This window comes from Schistocerca serialis, chromosome 4 (genome assembly GCF_023864345.2).
Source record: "Schistocerca serialis cubense isolate TAMUIC-IGC-003099 chromosome 4, iqSchSeri2.2, whole genome shotgun sequence".
NCBI classification, from domain to species: domain Eukaryota; kingdom Metazoa; phylum Arthropoda; class Insecta; order Orthoptera; family Acrididae; genus Schistocerca; species Schistocerca serialis.
In genome coordinates this window covers 571,828,655-571,853,969 of record NC_064641.1, presented here as the reverse complement: position 1 = coordinate 571,853,969, position 25,315 = coordinate 571,828,655, and the positions used below count along the sequence as shown (strand labels likewise).

The 25,315-nt window shown below is 41.3% G+C and overlaps 1 protein-coding gene across 3 annotated transcripts in view; it reads left to right on the top strand.

Moving 5' to 3' along the window:
* The window catches only part of LOC126475308 (POU domain, class 3, transcription factor 2), a 654,696-nt gene that overhangs the window by 587,689 nt on the left and 41,692 nt on the right, over positions 1 to 25,315 (top strand). For all 3 annotated transcript variants that reach the window (XM_050103082.1, XM_050103081.1, XM_050103083.1), the window contains 3 exons: positions 20,009 to 20,180; positions 22,980 to 23,126; positions 24,665 to 24,832. In XM_050103082.1, the coding sequence (XP_049959039.1) occupies positions 20,009 to 20,180; positions 22,980 to 23,126; positions 24,665 to 24,832 (487 nt within the window). The remainder of the gene's footprint in view (positions 1 to 20,008; positions 20,181 to 22,979; positions 23,127 to 24,664; positions 24,833 to 25,315) is intronic.

Genomic DNA, 25,315 nt, shown 5'->3' with positions numbered 1-25,315 from the left:
AAGGTGAGTTTCACAGTAGCGAGATGAACAAATGCTCATGGGTATGCAATTTAGAGCCTATATTTACTGGACATGTTTCTCATATTTTGTCCCACTCTATCACTTCTCAAAATACGAGAAGCAGAGAGCCTGCAATAGAAGAGATTTGTTCAACATCATCGAAGATTAAAGTGTTCATCGCTCTTAAGGTACCCCACATTTAACAAACTTTTTCTTCGAATGATTATTCCTATTATATCCCTGAATATTGGCTATACCTCCTGGGACACCGAATATTATAGATATATTCAGTAGATTTTAGTTATTCTCAGCCTATCATGTAAATTTCTGTGCTTTCTCTCACGTGGTCTAGGTTTTTCTTGCATTTCACACTTTGCTTTGTATGTACTATATGTTGTAAGAAATTTCACTGGCGATCTGTCAGTTACTTCAGATTGATAACACGAGAAATATGGTGTTTTTTGCGTAGTTGTCCAGACGCCAGAAAACAGTTCTTCCAGTAATATTAAGCGTTTTCTTGTTATTAATCTCAATCTTCTTGTTATTAATGTCAAGTTCCCTGAGGAACACCTGATGAAGACGTCAAGTAATGACGTGGAAATATCGTGTTTGGAAGACGTTGATATCCGGCAGAAAACCTGATTTCCACGAGATGTCATCAAATCGCCGGGAAAGTCTAAGAAATTAATGAAAGTTACTTAGTTTCAGTTTTTTTTAAATTTAATGTCAGTTTTATATATAAACTGTACTGGTAACTGTGCGTTGACGTTATTGGTATAGAGGGCTTTGCTCTACCCATAAGGCGTAAGTTGCGGCTGTTTGTACTGCTATGTTAACAACAGTCTCAGTTACAATCTGGCCGAACACGTCTTCAAGCCGTATAGTAACATGTGTTGTCACAAGCTTGACGAGCCTATATGATTCGATTTAAACGGTACGTTACCAAACTTTCTCACTACTATTGCACAATATTGCAATCTTTTAAGTGCTGAAGTTTGTATATTTTCTTGTGTTTTTCTTTTAGCACTGAAGACAGCTATTCAGTAGCTGAAATCTAGATTTGCAATAAATACACAGATTGGATTTGCGACTGGTTGTTGAATTCTTTTTCATTTTTTACAGTTTGTTGTCCTGTAACATTGTACTGATACATGTTGAAACAATTTTTTGTAAGAACCCAGTAGAAGCGACCAGAAGTGGATCTGTGTGGAATAAATATTGTTCTTTCAGCGCATAGGAAACGAAACACACAGTTCATAAAATTCGGTTAAACAACGAAATCAGGTATCACTGTACGAAACAGTAACCTTACACAAAACGTGCCTTAATACATAGGTTGTGAATGACACTGCTGCTCTTTCCAGTCTTGTTCGAAAGATTGAGAGTCACACATAGATAATTAAAGAACTTGCAGTACACTTAAGGCGGGAGAAACAAATTAAGTGAGAAGTCATGCAGCTTGTCCCAAGAACTATGGTCAGTATTCAGGGATCTAACAGAAACGCTCATTTGAAGGAAAAACCTTCATACGGACGTGTGGCCTATTCTGAATGGTTTCCGAACAAACGCACTTATCCTAATCGCTGAATTGGGTGTGGTACCATAATTACGTGGCCACCAGGATCTCCAGATCTTACGCCATTAGTTTTTTGTTTGCGAGTTTGGATGAAGTCTGAGGTGTACAAAAAATGGATTAAATGGCTCTAAGCACTATGGTACGTCTGTTATCAGCCCTCTAGACTTAGAACTACTTAAACCTAACTAACCTACAGACATCACACGCATCCTCGCTCGAGGCAGAATTCGAACCTGCGACCGTAGCAGCGGACTGAAGGGCGTAGAACCGCTCGGCCACAGCGGCCGACTGAGATGTACAAACGAAAGATGAGCATGCGAGATGAACTGCTTGGTCGCATCATGAACGCTGCTGTCCTCATTAGGGAACGTGTACAGGCATTCAGGTTAGCAACACAACATGTTCTCCCAGGAGTCCACAAATGCACTGAAGTTAACGGTGCGATATTCAAATATTTCTTGTGACCTGTACAACAGGTATAATGTGACGTATATGGTGTTGCGTAGAGGCGAATGTGTTAAAATACACGTTTTTCAATTGATATTTTGTAAAACGCATGTTGTAATGTCTACCAACTGTTATATGTGAGTAAGTCTGTAAACATGACAATGTATTAAATGGTACAGAAAATAATTATCAGTGTACATTAAACGTTTTCTGTCTCGGAAATCATTCGGTATAGGACATATGTTCATATGAAGTTTTTTGCTTCAAATGATCTTTCCTAGGCGCTTCAGTCCGGAACCGCGCTGTTGCTACGGTCGCAGGTTCGAATCCTGCCTCGGGCATAGATGTGTGTGATGTCCTTAGGTTAAATTGGTTTAAGTAGTGTAAGTCTAGGGTACTGATGACCTCAGATGTCAAGTCCCATAGTGCTTAGCGCCATTTGAACAATTTTTTGATCTTTCCTGCCACTCCTGCTGGGGCTGTTTTGCCAACTTACAATACAAAAGGCTTACCTTTAAGACTCCGAAGTACAGACACTTCTGGAACCATACTGCACTCATATTTCCCCAGATAACATTAGGCGAATGCTACGAGGCTTTCTTCCACAGCACTGCCACCGATTTCCTTCCTCATGCTTGTTCTACTGAGGTATTATTCAGCCTCGATATCGACTAGACATTAAACGGTACCTCTCCCTCATTTCCGTTTTTTGGTAGTTATCTAAATGTAATTGAAAGTAATATTTTCGCATCAACATAAATGTTGTGGTTGTCTGATGACCCTTTAGTGTACTGAATTTTTTCTGTGCGGCGGTACTGTCTACTTATCGTCCACGTTCTTCAGAAAGGATTTTCTAGTACATAGATTTATTCATTTTTAACAAATTTATTCGCTGTTAACAAATCCCTCTTTTTCAGAAATGCTTTTCTTGCTATAGCGTGTCTGGATTTTATATCCTCTCTACTTCGGCCATCATTAATTGTTGCTGCACAAATAGAAAAACCGTTTTGCTTCTTTTAGTGTCTCATTTCCTAACCTGGTTTCCTCAGCATCGCCTGATTTAACTCGAGTACGTTCCATTACCCTCGTCGAGATTTACCTTATAATTTGTTTTCACTACCGATTCCGTTCAGCTGCTCTTGCAAGTCCGTTGCTGTCTCCGACAGAGTTAAAATATCATCGGCAAACACCAAAGCTTTGATTTCTTTTCTCTGAACTTTAGCTCCTTGCCCAAATTTCTCCTTCGTTTCCTTCACTGCTTGTTCATTGTACAAACTGAATAACATCAGTGATGGGTTACAACACTCTCTCAGTTCCTTTTCGATCACTGATTCCCTTTAATATCCTTCGACTTTTATAACTGCAGTCTGGTTTCTGAACAATTTATTATGATCGTTCGTTCTATGTATTTTATCCTTAGAAACAAACGCCGCCAGAACAGGCCTTGAAGGACCAACGTACCCACCGGCCGCCTCAGCCCTTTGGCGTCACCGGATGCGATTACGGAGGGCATGTGATCAGCACACCGCACTCCCGGCCGTTGTCAGTTTTCGGTGTCGCTGCTCCTGTCAAGTCGCTCTTCAGTTGGCCTCACAGCAGTCGGCAGATCCGGACGGTGACCCATCCAGGTGCTAGCCAAGCCCGACAGCGCTTAACTTCAGCGATCTGGTCGGAACCGTTTGTTACCACTGCGGCAAGGTCGTTGGCATTTTATCCTTACAATCTTCAAAGTTTCGAGGAGCATGGCTCTATCAACATTGCTGAAAGCTTTCTCTAGACGTAAAAATGCATATTGGTCCTTCTTACGAGTCGACATTCAGATGAAAAACGATTCGAAGGAAAAAAAGAATTACAGTGCTACGTTCCGTTGACATCGTGGAGGATGCATAAGGATACAGAGGATGTAGGCCGCAAGCTTGTATGAGGAATCAGCCCCAGCAGGAGTTTAGAACACATGACTCAGAATTTATTATGAAACACTTTTGAAAATAATTGTTTTTTCCCATAATCTAGTTTCCGAGCCTTTCTTTGCAAGCTCATCATTAGATGGGGCATATAGAAGTTACATCTTTATTGTAATGCCGGGTTCTGGCTTGCGGCAGTATTGGCGGCATTTTAGTTAGTGTAAACGCCTGACAGCTTTCATTTTAATTGCCTATTTACCACAGATGAATCACTTTTCACTATAATCACTGACAGCCACCAAATATCGGCCAGCGTCCAATCTCGCCAATTATTTGAAGAATGGAAGTTCTAGGTGCCAAATCTCACAACTGTCAGGAGACTCAAAAAACGATGTACCTCCTTTTCTACAACATTTATTTGTAGCCAAAAAATTGGAATTATTCTGATACCACAAAATTATGCTGCTCACCTCATCACTGCAAAAAATAATGAGAAAAATTAAATAATAATTTATTATGAACTTTCTATGTGCCGTACCAGGACGCTGACTGGTTCGAAGTGCATTAATACGTAGGAACCACGTTTTATTTGTGATAATACAAATACAGAAACAGAGCAGTAATATTTTAACTAGCAAAACTCTAGTCAACAAAAACCATTTCGTTTACGTTTTTAATGAGAAAACGACAAAAAAAATTCTACAGTACTGACTTCTTCTTCTTACGCAATTCCATTCTTGTTGGATGTAAGGTCCGCCAGTTATGCAAAACACCGTTTTTTCCAAGCCACTTTCTTTTTCCCTTTCTTTGCTGCAGATGGCATGCTATTCACACAGTTTTTGGTATAGTTTGGAATTACATTATGAACTAGGCAATTTTTATTGAACTGCATAGTGAGAGTTGTCTTCAAAAGCTTGATTAAGATGCTCCTGTGCAAACACGAAAAACACAAGGGGCTACAAATCCTAATGATGAATTCCATTCTTGTGATCAGATGTAGCAAAGTTCACTGTAAAGCTCCCTATGCTGTTGATGACGGAATGGCAACATCGTCGACAAGTTTTTCCGTTTTGCCACTGATAAACATGGCTGGGCATTCAGATGGAGTACGGCATAACATAGATCTGGCATGAACTTTGCTCTTTTGAATGGATTGACATTTATTCATTCTTCTGTTTCGGAGTAAGCATCCTTCGTAGCTATGTGGGATGGATAAGAATGAGACACTCTGAATATACTGCATCTGGAAATCTTACACGACTGCAGTGACAATCATGTTTCAGCAGCGTCTTTAAAATCAAAGAAGTCAGTTGGATGCATTGGAATGAAGTTCGGAAGTCTTGAGGGAAGCACTACTTGACACAAAGACCATTCACCTTCTAATTTGGCACAAAGACTGTGCACTTTCTAGTTTGTAACATTTTCTTCGTGATTTGACACTTGGAACAAATCTAGGATCGTGCAACGGAGTACCGGAAACGCAGTAGCACTAAAAACGCAGTTTTGAAAAAAATGGCACTTAGAACGTTCTTCATTACCATTCTTTGGGTGCACAGTTTTTATAATCAAACTTTCGCTACTTGAGCCAACGTAGGCGGAAAATTATTTATCGTGCAGGTATCCAACATTTTAGTGTCATGACTTAGGCTCTGGTACTGGTACGGCGATAACACAAGCATCAGAGTGCATTACAGTTACAGTCGACGTAGGTCTGGACTAGGTGAGCAGGGCTTTACTCGTAAAGCTGTTTTATGTTAAGGCTGTTGCCTTTCGCGAGTAGCGACGCATTGCTCCGCAGCACATTTCGCGTAAACCGAATCATTGACCGATCGTTCCAAACTGCTTGGCCACCAAGATCACCAGATCTGAACTCGAGTGATTTCTGTCTGTGGGGTTACTTGATGGACAGAGTTTATCGAAGGGACACTAACAGACATTGGAGGTTGAAAATGAGCATAGTGAGGGAAGTAGCCAAGATCCCACCTGAGATGTTTTTAGCAGCAGTAGAGCAATCTCCAGCGTGGCTCCAGGCTATCGTGGATTCAAATGGTCGTCACACTAATCAACGTTTGTAACCTGGAACGTAAACGTGGTATGCTATTAACAAATGTTACCCTGTTGTTGTTGTGGTCTTCAGTCCACAGACTGGTTTGATGCAGCTCTCCGTGCTACTCTATCCTGTGCAAGTTTCTTCATCTCCCAGTACCTACTGCAACATACATCCTTCTGAATCTGTTTAGTGTATTCATCTCTTGGTCTCCCTCTACGATTTTTACCCTCCACGCTGCACTCAAATACTACAATGGTGATCCCTCGATGCCTCAGAATATGCCCTACCAACCGATCTCTTCTTCTAGTCAAGTTGTGCCACAAATTTCTCTTCTTTCCAATTCTGTTCAATACCTCCTCATTAGTTATGTGATCTACCCATCTAAATTTCAGCATTCTTCTGTAGCACCACATTTCGAAAGTTTCCATTCTCTTCTTGTCTAAACTATTTATCGTCCATGTTTCACTTCCATACATAGGTACACTCCATACAAATACTTTCAGAAATGACTTCCTAACACTTAAATCTATACTCGACGTTAACAAATTTCTCTTCTTCTGAAACGCTTTCCTTGCCATTACCAGTCTACATTTTATATCCTCTCTACTTCGACCATCATTAGTTATTTTGCTCCCCACATAGCAAAACTCATTTACTACTTTACTCTCATTTCCTAATCTAATTCCCGCAGCATCACTTGATTTAATTCGACTACATTCCATTATTCTCGTTTTGCTTTTGTTGATGTTCATCTTATATCATCCTTTCAAGACACTGTGCATTCCGTTCAGCTGCTCTTCCAGGTGCTTTGCTGTCTCTGACAGAATTACAATGTCATCAGTGAACCTCAAAGTTTTTATTTCTTCTCCATGGATTTTAATTCCAACTCCGAATTTTTCGTATGTTTCTGTTACTGCTTGCTCAATATACAGATTGAATAACAACGGGGATAGGCTACAACCCTGTCTCACTCCCTTCCCAACCACTGCTTCCCTTTCATGCCCCTCGACTCTTATAACGGCCATCTGGTTTCTGTACAAATTGTAAATAGCCTTTCACTCCCTGTATTTTACCCCTGCCACCTTCAGAATTTGGAAGAGAGTATTCCAGTCAACATTGTCAAAAGCTTTTTCTAAGTCTACAAATGCTAGAAAGGTAGGTTAAAAAAAAAGGGCTCTGAGCACTATGGGACTTAACATCTGAGGTCATCAGTCCCCTAGAATTTAGAACTACTTAAACCTAACTAACCTAAGGACATCACACACATCCATGCCCGAGGCAGGATTCGAACCTGCGACCGTAGCGGTCGCGCGGTTCCAGACTGAAGCGCCTAGAACCGTTCGGTCACCCCGGCCGGCAGAAACATAGGTTTGCCTTTCCTTAATCTCCTCGCAAGTGGAAATTAAAAGGTGTTTCTTTCAATGGTTTACTTGCTATTTCTCTTCGACATGTCCATACAAATGCTTCCACAATGTTTCATTGTCCTACGATCACTTGTTTCTCAAGGAGGCTCTTCCAAGTAGCGAAAGCTTAATTATAACCGCGCTGTGTGGAATCTACACGACAGTAGTGGACCAGAGAATTCTCTGTTAATCTAAGTTAAGGTTGTCGGACGGGGTTGTCTAGTTCTGCTCCTGATTACGTGGCCCCTGTCACCATTCGTGCGTCTTATCGTTCGGTAATAACCAGTTTATTTTAACGTATTCTCTACATGACGAGGTGCACTGTAAGCCTGCCTTGTAGATGGATGAAACGCTGTCTGCTGCTTCCGCGCTCTTTCTTGCAGATCTTCTACATAGCGTATTCTGCTGATGCCGTTTCAGCAGTGTGCAGTGTTTAATTTCCGAACGCGCCTTCGAGGTTAGCGACACCGCAAATGCGAAGTGAGCTTTGCTTAGCTTGCCGACTCTTGCTTAATCAGGGCGAGGGTTCGACACGTCCGCGCGTCTCACGTAAAAACTGCTCGGTCATCAGCCGAAAGCGAAACCCTGACTGCAGCTTTCTCACCGGTACAGGAAGAAACTCGGCACAATATTTCTTTAGTTCCTTCCGAATGACTTGCGATTCAGTTGTTTCGTAGGAAGGTCACGTTACCATTACGGTCATTTCTACGTTTCTGACGCTCACCTCTTTTATTTCAGTCATTTCAGATGATGTTAGCATCAGTAGATGACGATGCATACTATAAAGGAAGTTGATGTAATTGCCTTAAGCAAAATACACTTTCATCATATTCTTTTCATCTACAAATATTTCAGTATTTCCATGCCGCTAATTATAGGTTCTTGTCTTTCTTTAGGAGTTAACTTGCGTTGGTTCAAGCATACGCAGCTTTCTGTATGTAAATGCCAAAGCTACGGTTTCCATGTTCAGACCTATGTACATATACCTGCAGCTACAAGTGCACTTTGCATACCACTGTGAAATGTATAGCAGAAGATACCAGTTATTAGGGACTCTTCCAGTTCAGTTGGCACATGGAGCGTGGAAACACTGACAACTTAAACGCCTTTGGTCGCGCTGTAACTAGTCCAATATAGTCACTGTAATCCATATGGTAGCGATGCGTAAAGGACTGTAGATTCGTCACTTAAAACCGGTTCTTAAAACTCCGTAAGTAGGCGTTCAGCTGACATACGTATATTTTCAGTCGTCTGACAGTTGAGTTTTTTCTGCAGTTTTTTCAGCATCATCATGACGCTGTCCTACGCAAAAACGTTTGTGACCATCCCGTGTTGCCTTTCTTTGTACAGCTCCGATATCACCTGTTAGTCCTATCTGGCGCGGATCACATACATGTACAAATTATTTCTATAATTCGGCTAAACATTTCGTTTAGTTGTTGCAGTATAGCTTATGTTTGTAGACTCGTAGCCCCCAACCCCCCACCCTTGGAAACGCCAGTGCCCCGACGTCTATCCTCTGCTTTACCCATGACACAGCCTGTGGACACAGGATACTTTTTATGGAAATAAATATTCCATTACTGCAGTCGCTGTGAAACGTCTAGGAGCGGGAGAAACACACAAGAAATTCATGGCGATGAACTCAAAATCTGCGCTACACATGCTACATCGGAAGTAGTGACCAGCATCAGCGCTATTGGTGAAATGCCGGTACATCGATATTTCTCCAGACTTATCGATACAAATCGGCGATAATATATCGATATGTCGATATCAAAATGGCAATGTCGGTTGCCGATGTTTTTATTTTGTATTATATTTTCTTTGCAATTTTCGGTAAATGTTTGTAATTGTTCTTTTGAACTTGTAGTAGAACATAATTTTACCTTTACTGTGTGAAGGAATCATAACACTTTTTGAGCGTTTATCACGTCCAGTCTTCCTCTTTGACTGTGTGAAGCAAGTATATGTGGCACATAAGAAGAAGTCCGATTTCACTGGGTGGTGGTGTTGAGACTGGAAAAACAGTATTGCCAGTGTGAAGAGGTAGCACACGAGTCGCATTAAAAAACAATTTTTAACGGAACTAGTGTACTAATTATTCACATCAGCATTCTTCAGAAACAGTTGCTGAAAATGACGAACAAAAATCTATATGACAAGATTGGGATTTGCGGCTGGTGGAGACGTATGAGGGGAAATCCTGACGTAATCGGCGCTACCAACGGAAACTACGTTTAGCTTCACCACGCTATTTTCCTACACAAGCATGAAAAAAGGCTTATTGCGACATGTAGCCAATGACAAACTTAGAAAATAATGTATGAGAGGTCAACTGGAATGAAATATTGCATCACAGTGCACCATGTACACAGTTGATAATTAACAACACAACAGTCGAGCAAAAAACTATTGTAAGACAAGCTTTTCATCTACAGAAAGTCCCATTATTTACTTACAAATTTTCAAATTAAACGTTTTTCTTTGAATTCTTTGTGTAACCGGGGTTGGTAGACTGCTAGCTCGTTGATGTACAGAATATCTAATAATAAATATTTAAAATGTCCAAACGATGTTTTTATGGGCTGATATGCTGACATTTTTCCTCGAAGACTTACAATGATTGGTTTTAAATATCAATGTATCGGATTCACAATGTTTTAAAAATTATCAACCGTCCTAACCAGTACATAGGAATCGCATTTCTCCTGCAGAAGTAGGGAGGTTCTGTCAACATGGACTCGGTAATGCTTTGTTTTAAAGTTCGAAATAGTTAATTATCACTAGAGCGATTGACCAGTTCCTTGGCGTCTGCATCAAAAATGGTTCAAATGGCTCTGAGCACTATGGGACTTAACATCTGAGGTCATCAGTCCCCTATAACTTAGAACTACGTAAACCTAACTAACCTAGGGATATCACACACATCCATGCCCGAGGCAGGATTCGAACCTGCGACCGTAGCGCGTCTGCATCCTCCTGACTTACACCCATTGGACTAACTGCAGTAGGATTACATCAGAACGGTCTACGCAGCAGCTGACTGCGATGTGAAAGTGTGCGAGAAAGCAAGCACTACGTTAGATGTATGCATGTTCAGAATTCTGTGTGTCGACGAATAAAAGATAGTATTCTTGTGAAATGTGGTCACTTTGGATGTGGTGTTGCCAACTACTCGTAAAATAAAGAAAATGAAATGTGTAATGAACAGTTGCGTTTAAAGCATGCCACGTGTGAAGCTCGAAAGCTAAGCTTATTTGGAGTCACGTAGATATGAGTATTTCTCCTAGTCTTTACGCGAAGAATCATGTCCCCAAGTATTGTATGCTGTTTCAGTATTTTTAAATATGGAACCATAAAAAATTGTACCAGAATCTTCCTTTCTGTATATATTAAAACTGACTAAATATTATGAGTATCTCAAATGTTGGTTTCCTCTCTGCAGATGTTAAAACTGGCTAAATTTAGCGTACACCTCTAATGGCGAGTTCTGTGGAGACGCTCTCTGTACGTTACAATTTAGAAGAAAAACTTGCTAAATTGTTAGAATATCTCTGGTGTTGATTTCTGTGAGGGCTGTTTAAAGACTACAAGAAAAACGAATTATTAACAGACATATGTCTGTTTATCAAGGAAGCGACAGAAAAGGGAGGGAAAAGGGTGGAGAATCTATTTTGCAAATATGACGATGCTCGAAAGGGATATTTCCGACGTCATGAAAGCACTCTCCGTTGTGTTGCGTCGTAACTGGGAACAAACACGTAGTTTTATCTCCACCTATTTTGCTGTAAATTCCGTTGTACAACTGCTAGCAGAGTGCTTAAGAACACCTGCTGCCAGCGGGAGAGACAACAAAGAGGCGGATGTAGTGACATCCTGTTATATGCGAAGCTAACTGTCTATCGCTTTGTTCGGTTCTTGGTGCCGGAGCCTCTGAATAGCAGTGTACACAGCGCAGCGGCCTGCCGCGTGTGCAGTGACAAAATATGTCGGAAAAGTGAGGAATCGAGACAATTGTATCACTGTTAATTGTGGCGTGGATAGAAGTTTGTCAGACTAGTTAGTTGGCGCTGGACAGAAAGAGCGGAGACCGTTGTTAAAAGGTGTCGCGGCCATACATCTGAAAGGAGTTGCGAAAACGACTGAAAAACTAAGTCTGGAAACTGGACCAGCAAACGAACTTTGTTCCCTTTGCGTTCGACGTTTCACCGGGTAGGAGCGCTTCCACTCTGGGGAACAACGACGTTGTAAAATATACGCCTGCTGTCGGAAAGCGCCGCGGCTTAAGGCTTCCGTCCGACCATAATGGACGCCTGCAATGGCTTTGACACTATTCTGTTTATCTTGAATTAGGCTGCCTGCTCCGGCTAGCCCTCTAATGAGACGCTCCTCTGTTTCTCGGATATTATGACAACAGCGCCCATCGATCCCCCATTCTCCTGTCTAACCATAATTCCCGCTGGCACGAAGGCGCTAATGAGATGCTCTCCTGACGTTCACTTATTACCCGTACGTAGAATGTTGTTTACAAGCAGCGGCTTTATTTATGGGAGTCGGTACGAGCTATGAAGTACGCTCCATGTCTAACAGAGAGCTGCAGATTATCACTTGATTCATGGCTACCGGTCATCCCACTGAATCTCCGTGCTTGGTTCGGCGTTATGGTGACATGGTCCCGGGGTTCTTCAGGACATGGTCCACTAGACATTTCAGACAGCTTCCCACTTGGATCTACTTGCAGAGTAGTGACTGGCGATAATGAAGTGTATAAACACAGTCGACTATCGTTAATTCAAAGTTCAACGGATCTCAGAAAACGTTCGAATAATTGAGATTTAGATTTAACGGTAGTCTGACTGATGAAAATGAAGTCCAAAATAGTCGAAACGAGGATATGTGGGAAAAAAGTTAAAAAAAAAACAATGATCTTTTTCTACGTCGGGAACTCCAACGCGTTTGGTCAAGCGCGTTTTACGTTGTCACCGAAGTCGTACTTCATGGTAAGGCAGTACGCCAGTATAAGCGCAGCTTCCAGTGACGACTTCAAATCTTTTGGAGTCACAGATCGAATCGGCTTTGCTTCTTTTTCTTCTTTCTACATAAGCACTAAAATGTGCGAAATCATCAAAAGTCACATTTTCTCCTGTCTGGAATACGGTACTGCTATCCTGGAACTACTTTTTGCAATTGGTTTATGTACTGTAGTACGATATCTGTTGTTGACTAAACAAATAAACGTCGTGGAGAATTGAATGTCGAAACACTTGGCGAGTGGTAGATAATCGCTCACTTCAGATTTACAGTGCTTCGTTGTGGTATGTAATGCAATCGCTTCGATTTATGGAATATACCAAAACAAACAGCATATCTCCAGTTGTAGTCTGGAAATCAATAACGGGATGAGTACCAAAAGACTGTTTCAAAGTTATTCTTCTTTTTTGTTTTAACAAAAATATTTTAATGAAAAAACATCAACAGTACTTTTTATTTATTTCCTACAGTAAGAGTCACACAACTTTTGCAAATTTTTTTAAAGTCTCCTTCCCTTTATCAGTGAAAATAAATATTTTATTCTGGAAAACGCAGAACTTGCTAAATGCCGTAGAGGTATCGGCAAGTGCCAGTGAAAGAAATCTCAAGCATTTATCAATGTTGTTAATAATAAACATTTTACACATACATTTTACAGATATACTACCCTGCGATAAAATTATTTTGAACCCTTCTTTTAATTTTATAGAGTACAAAGTAATTTTAATTGATTAACGGTTCGAGAAAAGTTCTATTAACTGCTTTCAAATACGGCAGCATCTATTGCAGATCCTTTTTCTTTTCAGCTCACAAGCTGTTTTTACATTGTTGAGGCGGTAAAACAAAATTCGTTACTATGTCAGTGGTAATCCCTTTCTCGAAAATCTTGTAGGTGCCGCGGTCTTTAAGTTCGTTAAACATTGTTCTCATCTTGACGGCATAAGGGGCAATTTTTTTTTCACTTAAATCCAACTACATTTGGAAACATTTATTTTCGTTGTGTTGAGATGCGTATCGGATGCGTTATTAAAATAAAGTCTGGAGCATAACAACCACAAATGGACTGTCTGATGTCGCATTCTCCAGAAGTTTTACAAGGTCCTTAGGTACTTGACATTCTTGCAGCCTCTTACGTTTTCCAATCTGACCAAACTCTCTGTCACTCGCAGCTAACAATTACAAAGCTTTGTGGCACTTAACTCACTTCAGCCTCGCCGGTAGGCCAGCACTTACCGTTCATGCTATCTTTCGGGTCTTATATGGACTTTGTCCGCTTTTCTGGTTGTTGGCAACCGACTTAGCTTGGTTTTTCGGATCTAACTGAAACAAAAATTGGCACTTAGGCCGTTATTTATTTCCACTCTACAGTTTATCTTTTCGTTAATGACACTACATTTAGTTAGATTTATCGATAAATTCGATTTACCGTGGTTCGAGTTAACAAGAATCGATTGTAACTACATTCTTCGATGGAAATTTCTTTCGTTTTGTTACCGTACTGCTTGACAATTGACATCTAATTTCACTTCGAAGAGTTAAACAACGTTCATTTGAATTTCCGTATGGCTTTCATGCAAAAAAAATGGAAAGAATATAGTTAAATGATTTTCTTTCATATTGATTTTACGTACTATCGAGAAAGTGGAACAACTTTCTTTCATGTTGATTTTATTTACTAACGAGAAAGTATAACACCTAGGCGCTAGGTGATTCGCACTATCGTGTCTTTCTGCATTCAAAGAAATCTATATTTTCAAACTGTAAGCTAATGCAGCTGGTGTCAGCTTGATTGAAGTTGCCGTGTATATTTTTCCTCGGGGATCGAAACGGTGTTACTGTATCACTCAAACGACCCAGAATCTTAGGAGAACTTGGCAGCCTGATAGTTACCACAATAGACGACGCTGAGGAACAATAACAGAATATACTTAACATAGTATATCACATCGTTAACAGTACTACAGTGCCTGAAGATTAAGCTGTATTTGCGTCGAAAATGAATTCAAAAAATTCAAAGAATAAACACAGCTGAGCAGTGAAAAGTAGTAAGAGAATAGTTTTTTTCATAGCAAAGCGAGAGGTGTTGACAGTTATACTCTTGGAAGAAAGTAAATAAAATAACTGTCGATATTTCTGTGTTCTAATGCCGATAATTGTTACTGTTGTTGTGCCCTTCAGTCCAAAAACTAGTTTGATGCAGCTCTTCATGCTACTCTATCCTGTGCAAGCCTCTTCATCTACGAGTAACTACTGCAACCTACAGCCTTCTGAATCTGCTCACTGTATTTATCACTTGGTCTCCCTCTACGGTTTTTACCCCTTACCACCCCCCCCCCCCCCCTCCTCGCACACCTCCAGCATTAAATTGGTGACTCCTTCATGCCTCAGAATGTTCCCTACCAACTGATCCCTTTTTCTAGTATGGTTGTACTACAAATTACTTTTCTCGCCAGTTCCGTTCAGTACCTCCTCATTAGTTATGTGCTCCATCCATCTAATCTTCAGCATTCTTATGTAGCACCACATTTCAAAAGTTCCTATTTTCTTCTTGTCTAAACTGTTTATCGTTCATGTTTCGCTTCCTCACATGGCTACATTCCACACAAATACTTTCAGAAAGGACTTACTGACAATTAAATCTATACTCGATATTAACAAAATTCTCTTCTTCAGAAACGTTTTTCTTGCCATTGTCAGGCTACGTTTTATATCCTCCCTATTTCGACAATCATTAGTTATTCTGCTTTTCAAATAGCAAAGCTCATCTACTACTTTAGGAGTCTCATTTTCTAGTCTAATTCCCTCAGCATCACCTGATTTAATTCGACTACATTCCATTATCCCTGTTTTGCTTTTGTTGGTTTTCGTTTTATATCCTCTTTTCAGGACACTGTCCATTCCGTTTAACTGCCCTTCCAATTCCTTTGCTGTCTCTGTTAGAATTACAATGTCATCGGCAAACCTCAAAGTTTTTATTTCTTCTCCCTGGACTTTAATTCCTATTCCAAATTTTTCTTTTGTTTCCATTACTGATTTCTCAATATACAAATTGAATAACATCGGGGATAGGCTACAACTCTGTTTCACTCCCATCTCAACCACTGCTTGCCTTCGCGACCCTCGATTCTTATAACTGCCATCTGATTTCTGTATAAATTTTAAATAGCCTTTCGCTCCCTGTATTTTATCCCCGCCTCCTTTAGAATGTGAAAGAGAGTATTCCAGTCAACACTGACAAAAGCTTTCTCTTAGTCTACAACCGCTGTAAACGTAGGTTTGCCTTTCCTTAATCTACCCTAGAGCCAGTACTGCTTCTTGTGTTCCTACATTTCTCCAGAATCCCTGCTGATCTTCCCCCAGATCGGCTTCTATCAGTTTTTCCATTCGTCTGTAAAGGATTTGTGTTAGTATTTTGCAACTGTGACTCATAAAACTGATAGTTCGGCAACTTTCACACCTGTCAGCACCTGCTTTCTTTGGAATTGGAATTATTATGTTCTTGTTGAAGTCTGAGGGTGTTTCGCCTGTCTCATACGTCTTGCTCATCAGATGGAAGAGTTTTGTCTTGGCTAGCTCTAACGGAAATTGCCTAATCCCGGGGTCTTGTTTCGACTTAAGTCTTTCAGTGCTTTGTCAGATTCTTCACTCAGTATCGTATCTCCCTTCTCATCTTCGTCTACGTTTTCTTCCATTTCCATCATATTGCCCTCAAATACATCTTCCTTCTATAGGACTGGTTTTCCCCAACTGAGCACCGAGCGAGGTGGCGCTGTGGTTAGCACACTGGATTCGCATTCGGGACGACTACGGTTCAGTCCCGCGTCCGGCCATCCTGATTTACGTTTTCCATGATTTCCCTAAAATCGCTGCAGTCAAATGCCGGGATGGTTCCTTTGAAAAGGCACGGCCGGTTTCCTTCCCTAATCCGAGCTTGTGCTCCGTCTGTAATGACCTCGTTATCGACTGGACGTTAAACACTAATCTCCTCCACCTCCCAACTGAGCTCTTGATATTCACACAGGGGGGTCCTCTTTTCTCCAAATATCTCTTTAGTTTTCCTGTAGGCAGCCTCTATCCTAGGCCTAGTGATATATGCTTCTACATCCTTACATTTGTCCTCTAGCCATTCCTGCTTAGCCATTTTGCACTTCCTGTCGATTTCACTTTTTAGACGTTTGTGCTATCTTACGCCTGCTTCATTTATTGCATTTTAATTTTTCTCCTTTCATCGATTAAATTTTGTATCTCTGGTGTTACCCAAGGATTTCTACTAGCCCTCGTCTTTTCACCTACTTTATCCTCTGCTGCCTTCACTATTTCATCTCTCAAAGCTACCCATCCTTCTTCTACTATGCTCCTTTCCCCTGTTCTTGACAGTCGTTGCCTCATGCTCCCTCTGAAACACTCTACAACCTAGGGTTCTTTCAGTTTATCCAGGTCCCATCTCTTTAAAATCCTGCGTTTTTGAAGTTTCTTCAGTTTTAATCTGCAGTTCATAACCAATAAATTCTGGTCAGAGTCCACATCTGCCCCTGGAAATGTCTTACAATTTAAAACCTGGTCCCAAAATCTCTGTCTTACCATTATCTAATCAGTCTGAAACCTTCCGGTGACTCCAGGTCTCTTCCACATACACAACCTTTTTTCATGATTCTTAAACCAAGTTATAGCCGATGGTTATATAACTGAAAACTTGTTGTATGTAAATAACTTAATCTCTCAGCAGCTACAGACATAATTAACGAAATTCTTGTCATTCAATTCAGCATGGTATTATGCAGTAAAAATTCGCCAGCTTTCCTGATCATTTTCGAGATGAGGCAATGAGACAGAAACACAATAGTCAGCGTGTTCTGAGAAGTGATGTTTAGTTTCTCTAGATTAAGCGATGCAATGACAAAAGCAACGTTTCATTTATTGACGACTTTTTAGTATTTTGCTTACACGGCCATTTATGCAGCAAACAGAAGCATGTATGAAGATCATTTTTGGATCAAAAGCGCGCTAAATTTCAGACGTTCTCTCCATTTGTTTCACCACATTTTACGATATTCATGTTCATGTAGGCACTGAATATGGCCGTCGCTTGGCTAAATATAATCCTCATTATAAATATAATCCGCATTATATGACTGACATTTGTCATTATCGACTAACCTGCTGTCGAAACTATTCTCCTACAGCTGTCATCATCGTTGGTTGTTACTCGTTTCCGCATCTGCATTCTTTGGCATCTTTTTCGCTCAGTTTTTCTTATGTATATATTTTACACTATTATACAGTTCGATTTTTGACGTGAAATTGCTTAGAGACAGATTGCACCGAATGATGGGCGTTGGCGTCACTGAATTTGGTGCCCTAATGTGAAACCTGTACACATCAAACATGCTCACAGTCAAGGGCCGCTCTAGGGGCGCGCAACCTGGACATTTGCCCGGGGCGCCAAAATTTAGGGGCCTCAGTTTGGCTGTAAGAGTGAGAAATGGTGAATGGTTAAATATTCTGTAACAGAAAAATATTACTGTATGCAAACGTAAAATGTAAGTTGTAATCATAAGAGAGATTTCCGTCGTGTCGGTTACCTAAATTTTCATTATTATGACAACATCTTTCGTTGTGCAGCCGTTTGTAGGTTCTCCGCTCGCGGTTGCGTGACCTACTGTATTGTTATGTGGCTCGCGGTAAGGCGATAGCAAGCGACAGCCGCTCGCAAATCGCTTAAGAATTCGCCGTAAGAATAAAAAGGAAGTTGTTGTGCGTAGCATGAGAGGAACCCATCAAAAATCCGAAAGAACAAAATAAAATAATTTTTTTTTAAATTTTAGAATCGATCAGGCACTAAAAGCATTAGGTGGTAGATTTGAACAACTTAGTAATCGTAGCAATCATTTGCAATTATTATACAATGTATACGATTTAAATACCATGGCCAAAGAAATGCAGCTAAAACACAGTAAGCATTTAGATTGTATTTTGGCTCGTGGTGATTCGGTTAACATAAGTGGGGAAGAACTAGCATAGGAAATTTCTGGAGTATCCGCGCTTTTGAGCATAAAAGAAAGACTAAACAGTATACTGTGTTTCATAACAAAGTTGAATTTTGTCCCATATATTACTGGTTCCTTGAAAATTTTGCTACGAGCACCAATAACTGAAGCAAGTGGTGAAAGGAGTTACTCTAAATTAAAATTATTTAAAGACTTTTTACGTTCGACTAACGTTTGGGCGCTCTGGTATTTGAGCATGAAATTGCTGAACAAGTAAATTAAAAAGAAGTAATAACAAAGTTTACAGAATTGAAAGTTTAGAAAAATCGTTTTTGTGGTTAGTTGAGCTCCTTTGTTTTACTTTCAAAATAATGATATTTAAAAATGTAAAAATTATATGGTTTACAATTTGTGGCCACGTACAGATATTTCGTAATTTATGTTCAAATGGTTCAAATGGCTCTGAGCACCATGGGACTTAACATCTGTGGTCATCAGTCCCCTAGAACTTAGAACTACTTAAACATAACTAACCTAAGGACAGCACACAACACCCAGTCATCACGAGGCAGAGAAAATCCCTAACCCCGCCGGGAATCGAACCCGGGAACCCGGGCGCGGGAAGCGAGAACGCTACCACACGACCACGAGCTGCGGACAGTAATTTATGTCTACTGGTTTGTACTGCTTTATTATCAATGTTATGTCATATGTTTCTTTCGGAGTCTTCATAGATTCTTGAGCATAGTGTTCTGTAACCTACTCGGAAAGGTGCGTGGGCGGTGCCGCGGCACGGTTTAGGCGCGCGAGCTGGATGTCCTTGGGCATGATGGTGACGCGCTTGGCGTGGATTGCGCACAGGTTGGCGTCTTCGAAGAGGCCGACGAGGTAGGCCTCGATGGCCTCCTGCAGGGCCATGACTGCGGAGCTCTGGAAGCACAGGTCGGTCTTGAAGTCCTGAGCGATCTCGCGCACTAGGCGCTGGAATGGCAGCTTGCGGATGAGCAGCTCTGTGCTCTTCTGGTAGCGCCTGATTTCTCGCAGGGCGACGGTGCCCGGCCTGTAGCGGTGGGGCTTCTTGACGCCGCCGGTGGCGGGCGCGCTCTTCCTCGCCGCCTTGGTGGCGAGCTGTTTGCGCGGCGCCTTCCCGCCGGTGGACTTGCGGGCCGTTTGCTTTGTGCGGGCCATAGCGGTAGCGGAGAGCGGAGCGGCGTGGAGGTGTGTGCGCGACGGCGTCCGGTGCTGCCTTGCTGACTTGCAAGCGAATTTTTCAAATGGTAGCCAAAGATAATGGTTTCGGTACTGTTAACATGGACTCTTTTTGGAATGAGGTTGTTCGTTACGTGATCCTCCCAACTGGTATTCAAAATGAATCTAAGTTTATGCTAGTAGAAGTACTCATTGTTTTGCAACGGTAATGAATCCAAGTTCCACTACTATATCGTAACTTTGAAATCATATTGCCTTACATGTTATACTTTCGTCTGAACAGGTCTTGACCTCCAATGAGTCGATGCGTCGTTTCCAAAAGCGCACGAACTGCAAATGTCACGTTTTGAACAGGGAAGGTACGTTTGTAGTGAGAATGTGGTGTATCTGTTGTGCAGGACACGTGTGAGAGTAGCGCGTCTCCGGAGCCAGGCGGCCGCGGTTCGACGCCCGGCTCGCTGGGCCCCGGACCGGCGCACTCGGCGCCGCCTTCGCCCGATCCTTCGCCTTCCGCCGCCGCCAAAGCAGCCGCCGTCGCCGCTGCCAGCGCCGCCCACCTCAACGGCACCAGTGAGTCACAACTGTAACTGCCAGCCGTTGTCGTATCAAGTAACCACGTCCGTTGCCAGCCTCTTACTTCTGTATACCTTCACAAGGTAGATGAAGTCGTCCATGTTGAGCTTGACACATGGGAGAGTAAATATGTTGAAACCATTGCTTCTAGAATATAAAAGAGTTATTGCTGTCTTGTGGACTGCAGACTCTAGAAATTTTTTTCATGCCATGACATGGGATATTCATATGGACGGCACTCATAACCATTTTGATCATCAAGCAGTCCTCGAGAGTGCATTATTTTTTATGTGATGATTTCCTTTCCTAGACAACATAGGACTTTTCAGTAAGATTATGCTCCTCACTACATTGTGGAAGACAGCTGAAAATGCGATATCCGGGACCTTACGCAGTTATTATCTTTGGAATCATCTTGTCATTGTGTCTACTGTGTGGATCCTCTGCCAAGCACTTTGGACAGTTTTTAAAAGTGCTGCATACAGAATGGCTTCATCTGCTTGTATATACCTTACAAGTCTCTATACCACGTAGTTGCTGTGTGTACTGCATGTAGCATAGACTCTGGATACTAGCAGCTACTTATAATAATGTATTCAAAAGTATAAACAACAATTTTGAATGGTTGAGACTAACTACAGGAAAAATTCATTAGAATACACAGTGAAGCACCAAAGTACATGATACAGGCATGCATATTCAAGTTCAGAGACATGTAAACAGGCAGAATACAGTACTGCAGTTGCCAATGCCTATATAAATCAACAAGTGTCTGGTGCAGTTGTAAGATCAGTTACTGCTGCTACAATGGCAGGTTATCAAGATTTAAATGAGTTTGAATGTGATGTTGTAGTCAGCACCCAAGTGATGGGACACAGCATCTCTGAGGTAGCGATGAAGTGGGGATTTTCCTGTATGACCACTTCATGAGTGTATATCAGGAATCTGGTGAAACATCAAATCTCTGATATCACTGTGGCTGGAAAAAGATCCTGCAAGAATGGTACCAACGACGACTGAAGAGAATCATTCAACATGACAGAAATGCAACCCTTCTGCAAATTGCTGCAGATTTCAACACTGGGCCATCAACAAGTATCAGCATGTGTACCATTCAATGAAACATCATCGATATGGGCTTTTGGAGCAAAAGGCCCACTTGTGTACCGTTGATGACTGCGTGACACAAAGCTTTATGCCTCACCTAGGCCCATCAACACTAACATTGGACTGTTGATGACTGGAAACATGTTGCCTGGTTGGACGAGTCTCATTTCAAATTGTATTGAGTGGATGGATGTATACGGGTATGGAGACAACCTCATGAATTCATGGACCCTGAATGTCAGCAGGGGACTGTTCAAGCTAGTGGAGGTTCTGTAATGGTGTAGGGTGTGTGCAGTTGGAGTTATATGGGGCTCCTGATGCATCTAGATATGACTCTGATGGGTGACATCCTGTTTGGTCACCTGCATCCATTCATGTCCATTGTGCATTCCAATGGACTTGGACAATTCCAGCAGGACAATATGACACCCCACACATCCAGAATTGCTAGAGTGGCTCCAGGAACACTCTTCTGAGTTTAAATACTTGTGCCAGTGACCAAACTCCCCAGACATGAACATATTGAGCATATCTGGGATGCCATGCAACGTGCTGTTCAGAAGGGATCTCCACCCCCTTGTACTCTTGCAGATTTATGGACAGCCCTGCAGCGTTCGTGGTGTCAATTCCCTCCAGCACTAGTTCAGACGTTAGTCGAGTCCATGCCATGTTGTGCTGCGGCACTTCTGGATGCTTGGGAGGGGGGGGCTACATGCGATATTATGCAGGTTTACCAGTTTCTGTGGCTCTTCAGTGTACTTGAAAAGAACAAATAAGGTTTAGTAAATGGCTGTCAGGAAAAATGTGGCTTCCATGCTACTGGGAATTATTTGTAGTATGAAGCACCCTGCACAGCACATTACAGTGGTCAGTGACTTGCCATGTCTCCCACAAGAGGTGTCAAAAGTGGCCTCCATGAAGTTTTGAGCATGTATGTATATATCACAATTTGGGCCGCTTCACTTATTGAAATGCAACAGCTTGCATCTGAATTGAATTAAAGGCAGCATGAATGCAGTGTTCCATGTCTGCACATCTCAGTACATGAAACGTATCACCACAGGTAAAAGTTCAAAGGATTGATGTCTGGTGACCAGAAGGGCCACACAACTGGAATTCCTCATCTGATCCAGTGCTCAGTGAAGATGTTTTCAAGGTACACTATAATGCAGAAGTGGATACGAGCACCATAATTTAGCAGCTAATGGCCTTCCATACAACCGAAGGCAGTGCAGCAGGAGAGAAAGTCTGTACTGCAGAAAGGCAGATATGCTTTATCTGTGTGGGTTAGTGAAAGAAAAACTAGTCCCCCGCCTCACACTTACAGACTTAACTTGTTATGACAGCACAAACCACAGGGAATTTGCATGGCCTCTGTAGATAATAACAGTGTAATATCTATTCAAATAAGCTGGACATGCTACTCCAAGATGTGAATTAAATGGTCTCTTGCATGGAAAACATGGAGTTGTTGACATAGATCAATCACACTTTATTTGTGTCTTGCCTTCTCAGATATCATTTCCCACACTTTGCTCCCACTGTTCAAAATCATACTTTCAGCAGGTATTTTCTTGAAGAGGTGCATTATTCTTTGCCTGAACAAGAGAAAAAAATTAAAAGTGTTAAGAGCTGATAATGGTTTGTAGAAAAGACACAGAAGTGATGACAGGCCATGTTGTGTTTCAGTGGCAGGTATGGTGACGTTGCAGAACCTCGCATCGCTGCAGCAGTCATTGCCACAGGTGGCGTCACTGGCAGCTGGCCTACAGGGTATTGCTGGGCTTGGCTCTCCACTGCTCAATGCGCCACTCAACCTCAGTGTCAGTGGAGCAGGTGTGTGTTTTGTTGGTGTGTTTGTGTTTTGCAAGTATGCTGGCAGTTTCCTTACACTGTATGAAACACTCCTTATTCTGCATTTTTTTTTTTTTTTTTTTTTTTTTTTTTTTTTTTTTTTTTGTGTCTAGCTTATTTCATGCTTCTTTTTAGTACCTTCTTATTTTGTATATAACCTCTTCATTTAACTTTTAAGCTCCTTCTAATACTTTCAGTTTCTTCTTCTGTAGTTTTCCTGTAGTCCAGTTTTCATTTCCACACAGTGCTGTCTGCAGACTAATGGTTTCAAGAAATTATCTTTTCATTTTGTATCAGTATTTGATTCCAGCTCTGCTCTTTTCATGAAAAAGCTTTATTATTCCAAATCATTTGCTGAATGTGAATTTCATGTCATCAGCTGCAATGGTTGTAGATGTCTTACCCAATTATGACAGGTGACCAGGTTTTGGACCTGTATTTCTTATTTAACATTAGCAGTTGCATTATCAGCTTCAGCTAACAGTGTGTGCTTCTCATTCCGACCAAAAACTCCTTATGTCTTAGTCCACATCCTTATATCGTAGTCTTATGTACATCTTTCTTTAAGCTTGCAACATAACTTGATTCCCACTTAGGTAGGATGACATGCCACAGGGAAATGAGACCATTTTTATCATCATATGTCTCATCTTGACTTTTCAAACTTACATGTGATTTGATGAGCAGTGGCTGTATCAAATAATATACCAAATTATGTACTGAATGCAAATTTCAAAACATCAGTGACAATGGATATGGATATATTACACAGTTGTGACATATAAACAGGAAAACCAGGTTTGGATGTGAATTTCATGTCATCAGCTGCAATGACTGTAGATGCAGTTGGGTAATACATCTATACCCATTGCAGCTGATGTCATGAAATTCTCATTCAGTGAATAATATGCAATAATATTTCATACACTGCTGACTGTCAGATCATATGCAAGGAAGCTTTGTTCTGCCGTGACAGTCTGCTTCCGATGTCTCTTTAATCTGACATTCTTTTGGAATACTGCTCCCTTGCTAGTGGGATTGTTTCACTTTTTCAGCCACTGCCTACTTCAGTTTCATCAGTCTTCTGACTGGTTTGCTGTGGTCCACCACAACTTCCTCTCTTATGCCAGCCTCTTCATCTCAGAGTAATGCTTGCATTCTGTGTCCTCTATTATGTGTTGGATATATTCAAATCCCTATCTCCTCCTAGTATTTTTACCCACTGAAGTTTCCCAAAGTATCATGGAAGTTATTCCTTTTCACATCTTTAGTAACTCACTAACCTGATTTCTGCTTTTGTCCATCGTTTTCATTTTTCATTGGATTATCCTTAATACAATCAGTGTGACAAGCATGCTGCAATTGCACTTTTATCAGAAAGATTTTTAGGATATGAAAACTGCTCTACTGGGAACAGATTTGTAATCTCAGCTGGATGATCCTTAATTCATGTCTAATGACTCTCTTAAAAAACAAAATACGTGGTACCTCGACCTCTTGATTGATGTACACCGTTTCAGGTGGTGCAGTACCAACTTCCTGTGCAAGCAGCTCTCCACTGCTCTCACCTGCTCAGCCACAGTTGCTGGCAGCTCCACAGCCAGCTGCCATGCCACAGTTCATACTTGCTTCAGGGCAGCTTATCCAGGGAATACAAGGAGCTCAACTTCTCATACCTACATCACAAGGTAAAAGCAGTTCATATACACATAAACAGCTCAAAAATGTTTTGCATGACCTGAGATATGCGAATATGTGTAGGCTCCAAGGGGAGAAACGAAAAAATGGAACTTATAATACCAAAAAAATTAGCCAATGACCTTGCCACATTGGAAACATCAGTTCTCCCCGATGATCCAAATTGAGCATAATCAGGCCCAAACTATTCTTGATAGCAAAAAGGGGCACCTAACATCTGTATGTGACACTGGTTCAAAATGAGACTGACCCACCTCTCACCTGAACAAGGGAAACCACATCTTCTATGATGATCATCAGGGATCAGAGAAATCCTCTTCACCAATGAAGAGAACCTGATGCCACTGGTATGGTTTTCATTCCATGTGTTCCCTCAATGCACAATCATACTGGGAGATTTCTAATCTTGTTCCTATTGGATGCCTAGTGGCCACATTCATCATATGGAGATTGTTGCATACAGAATGTGTTGC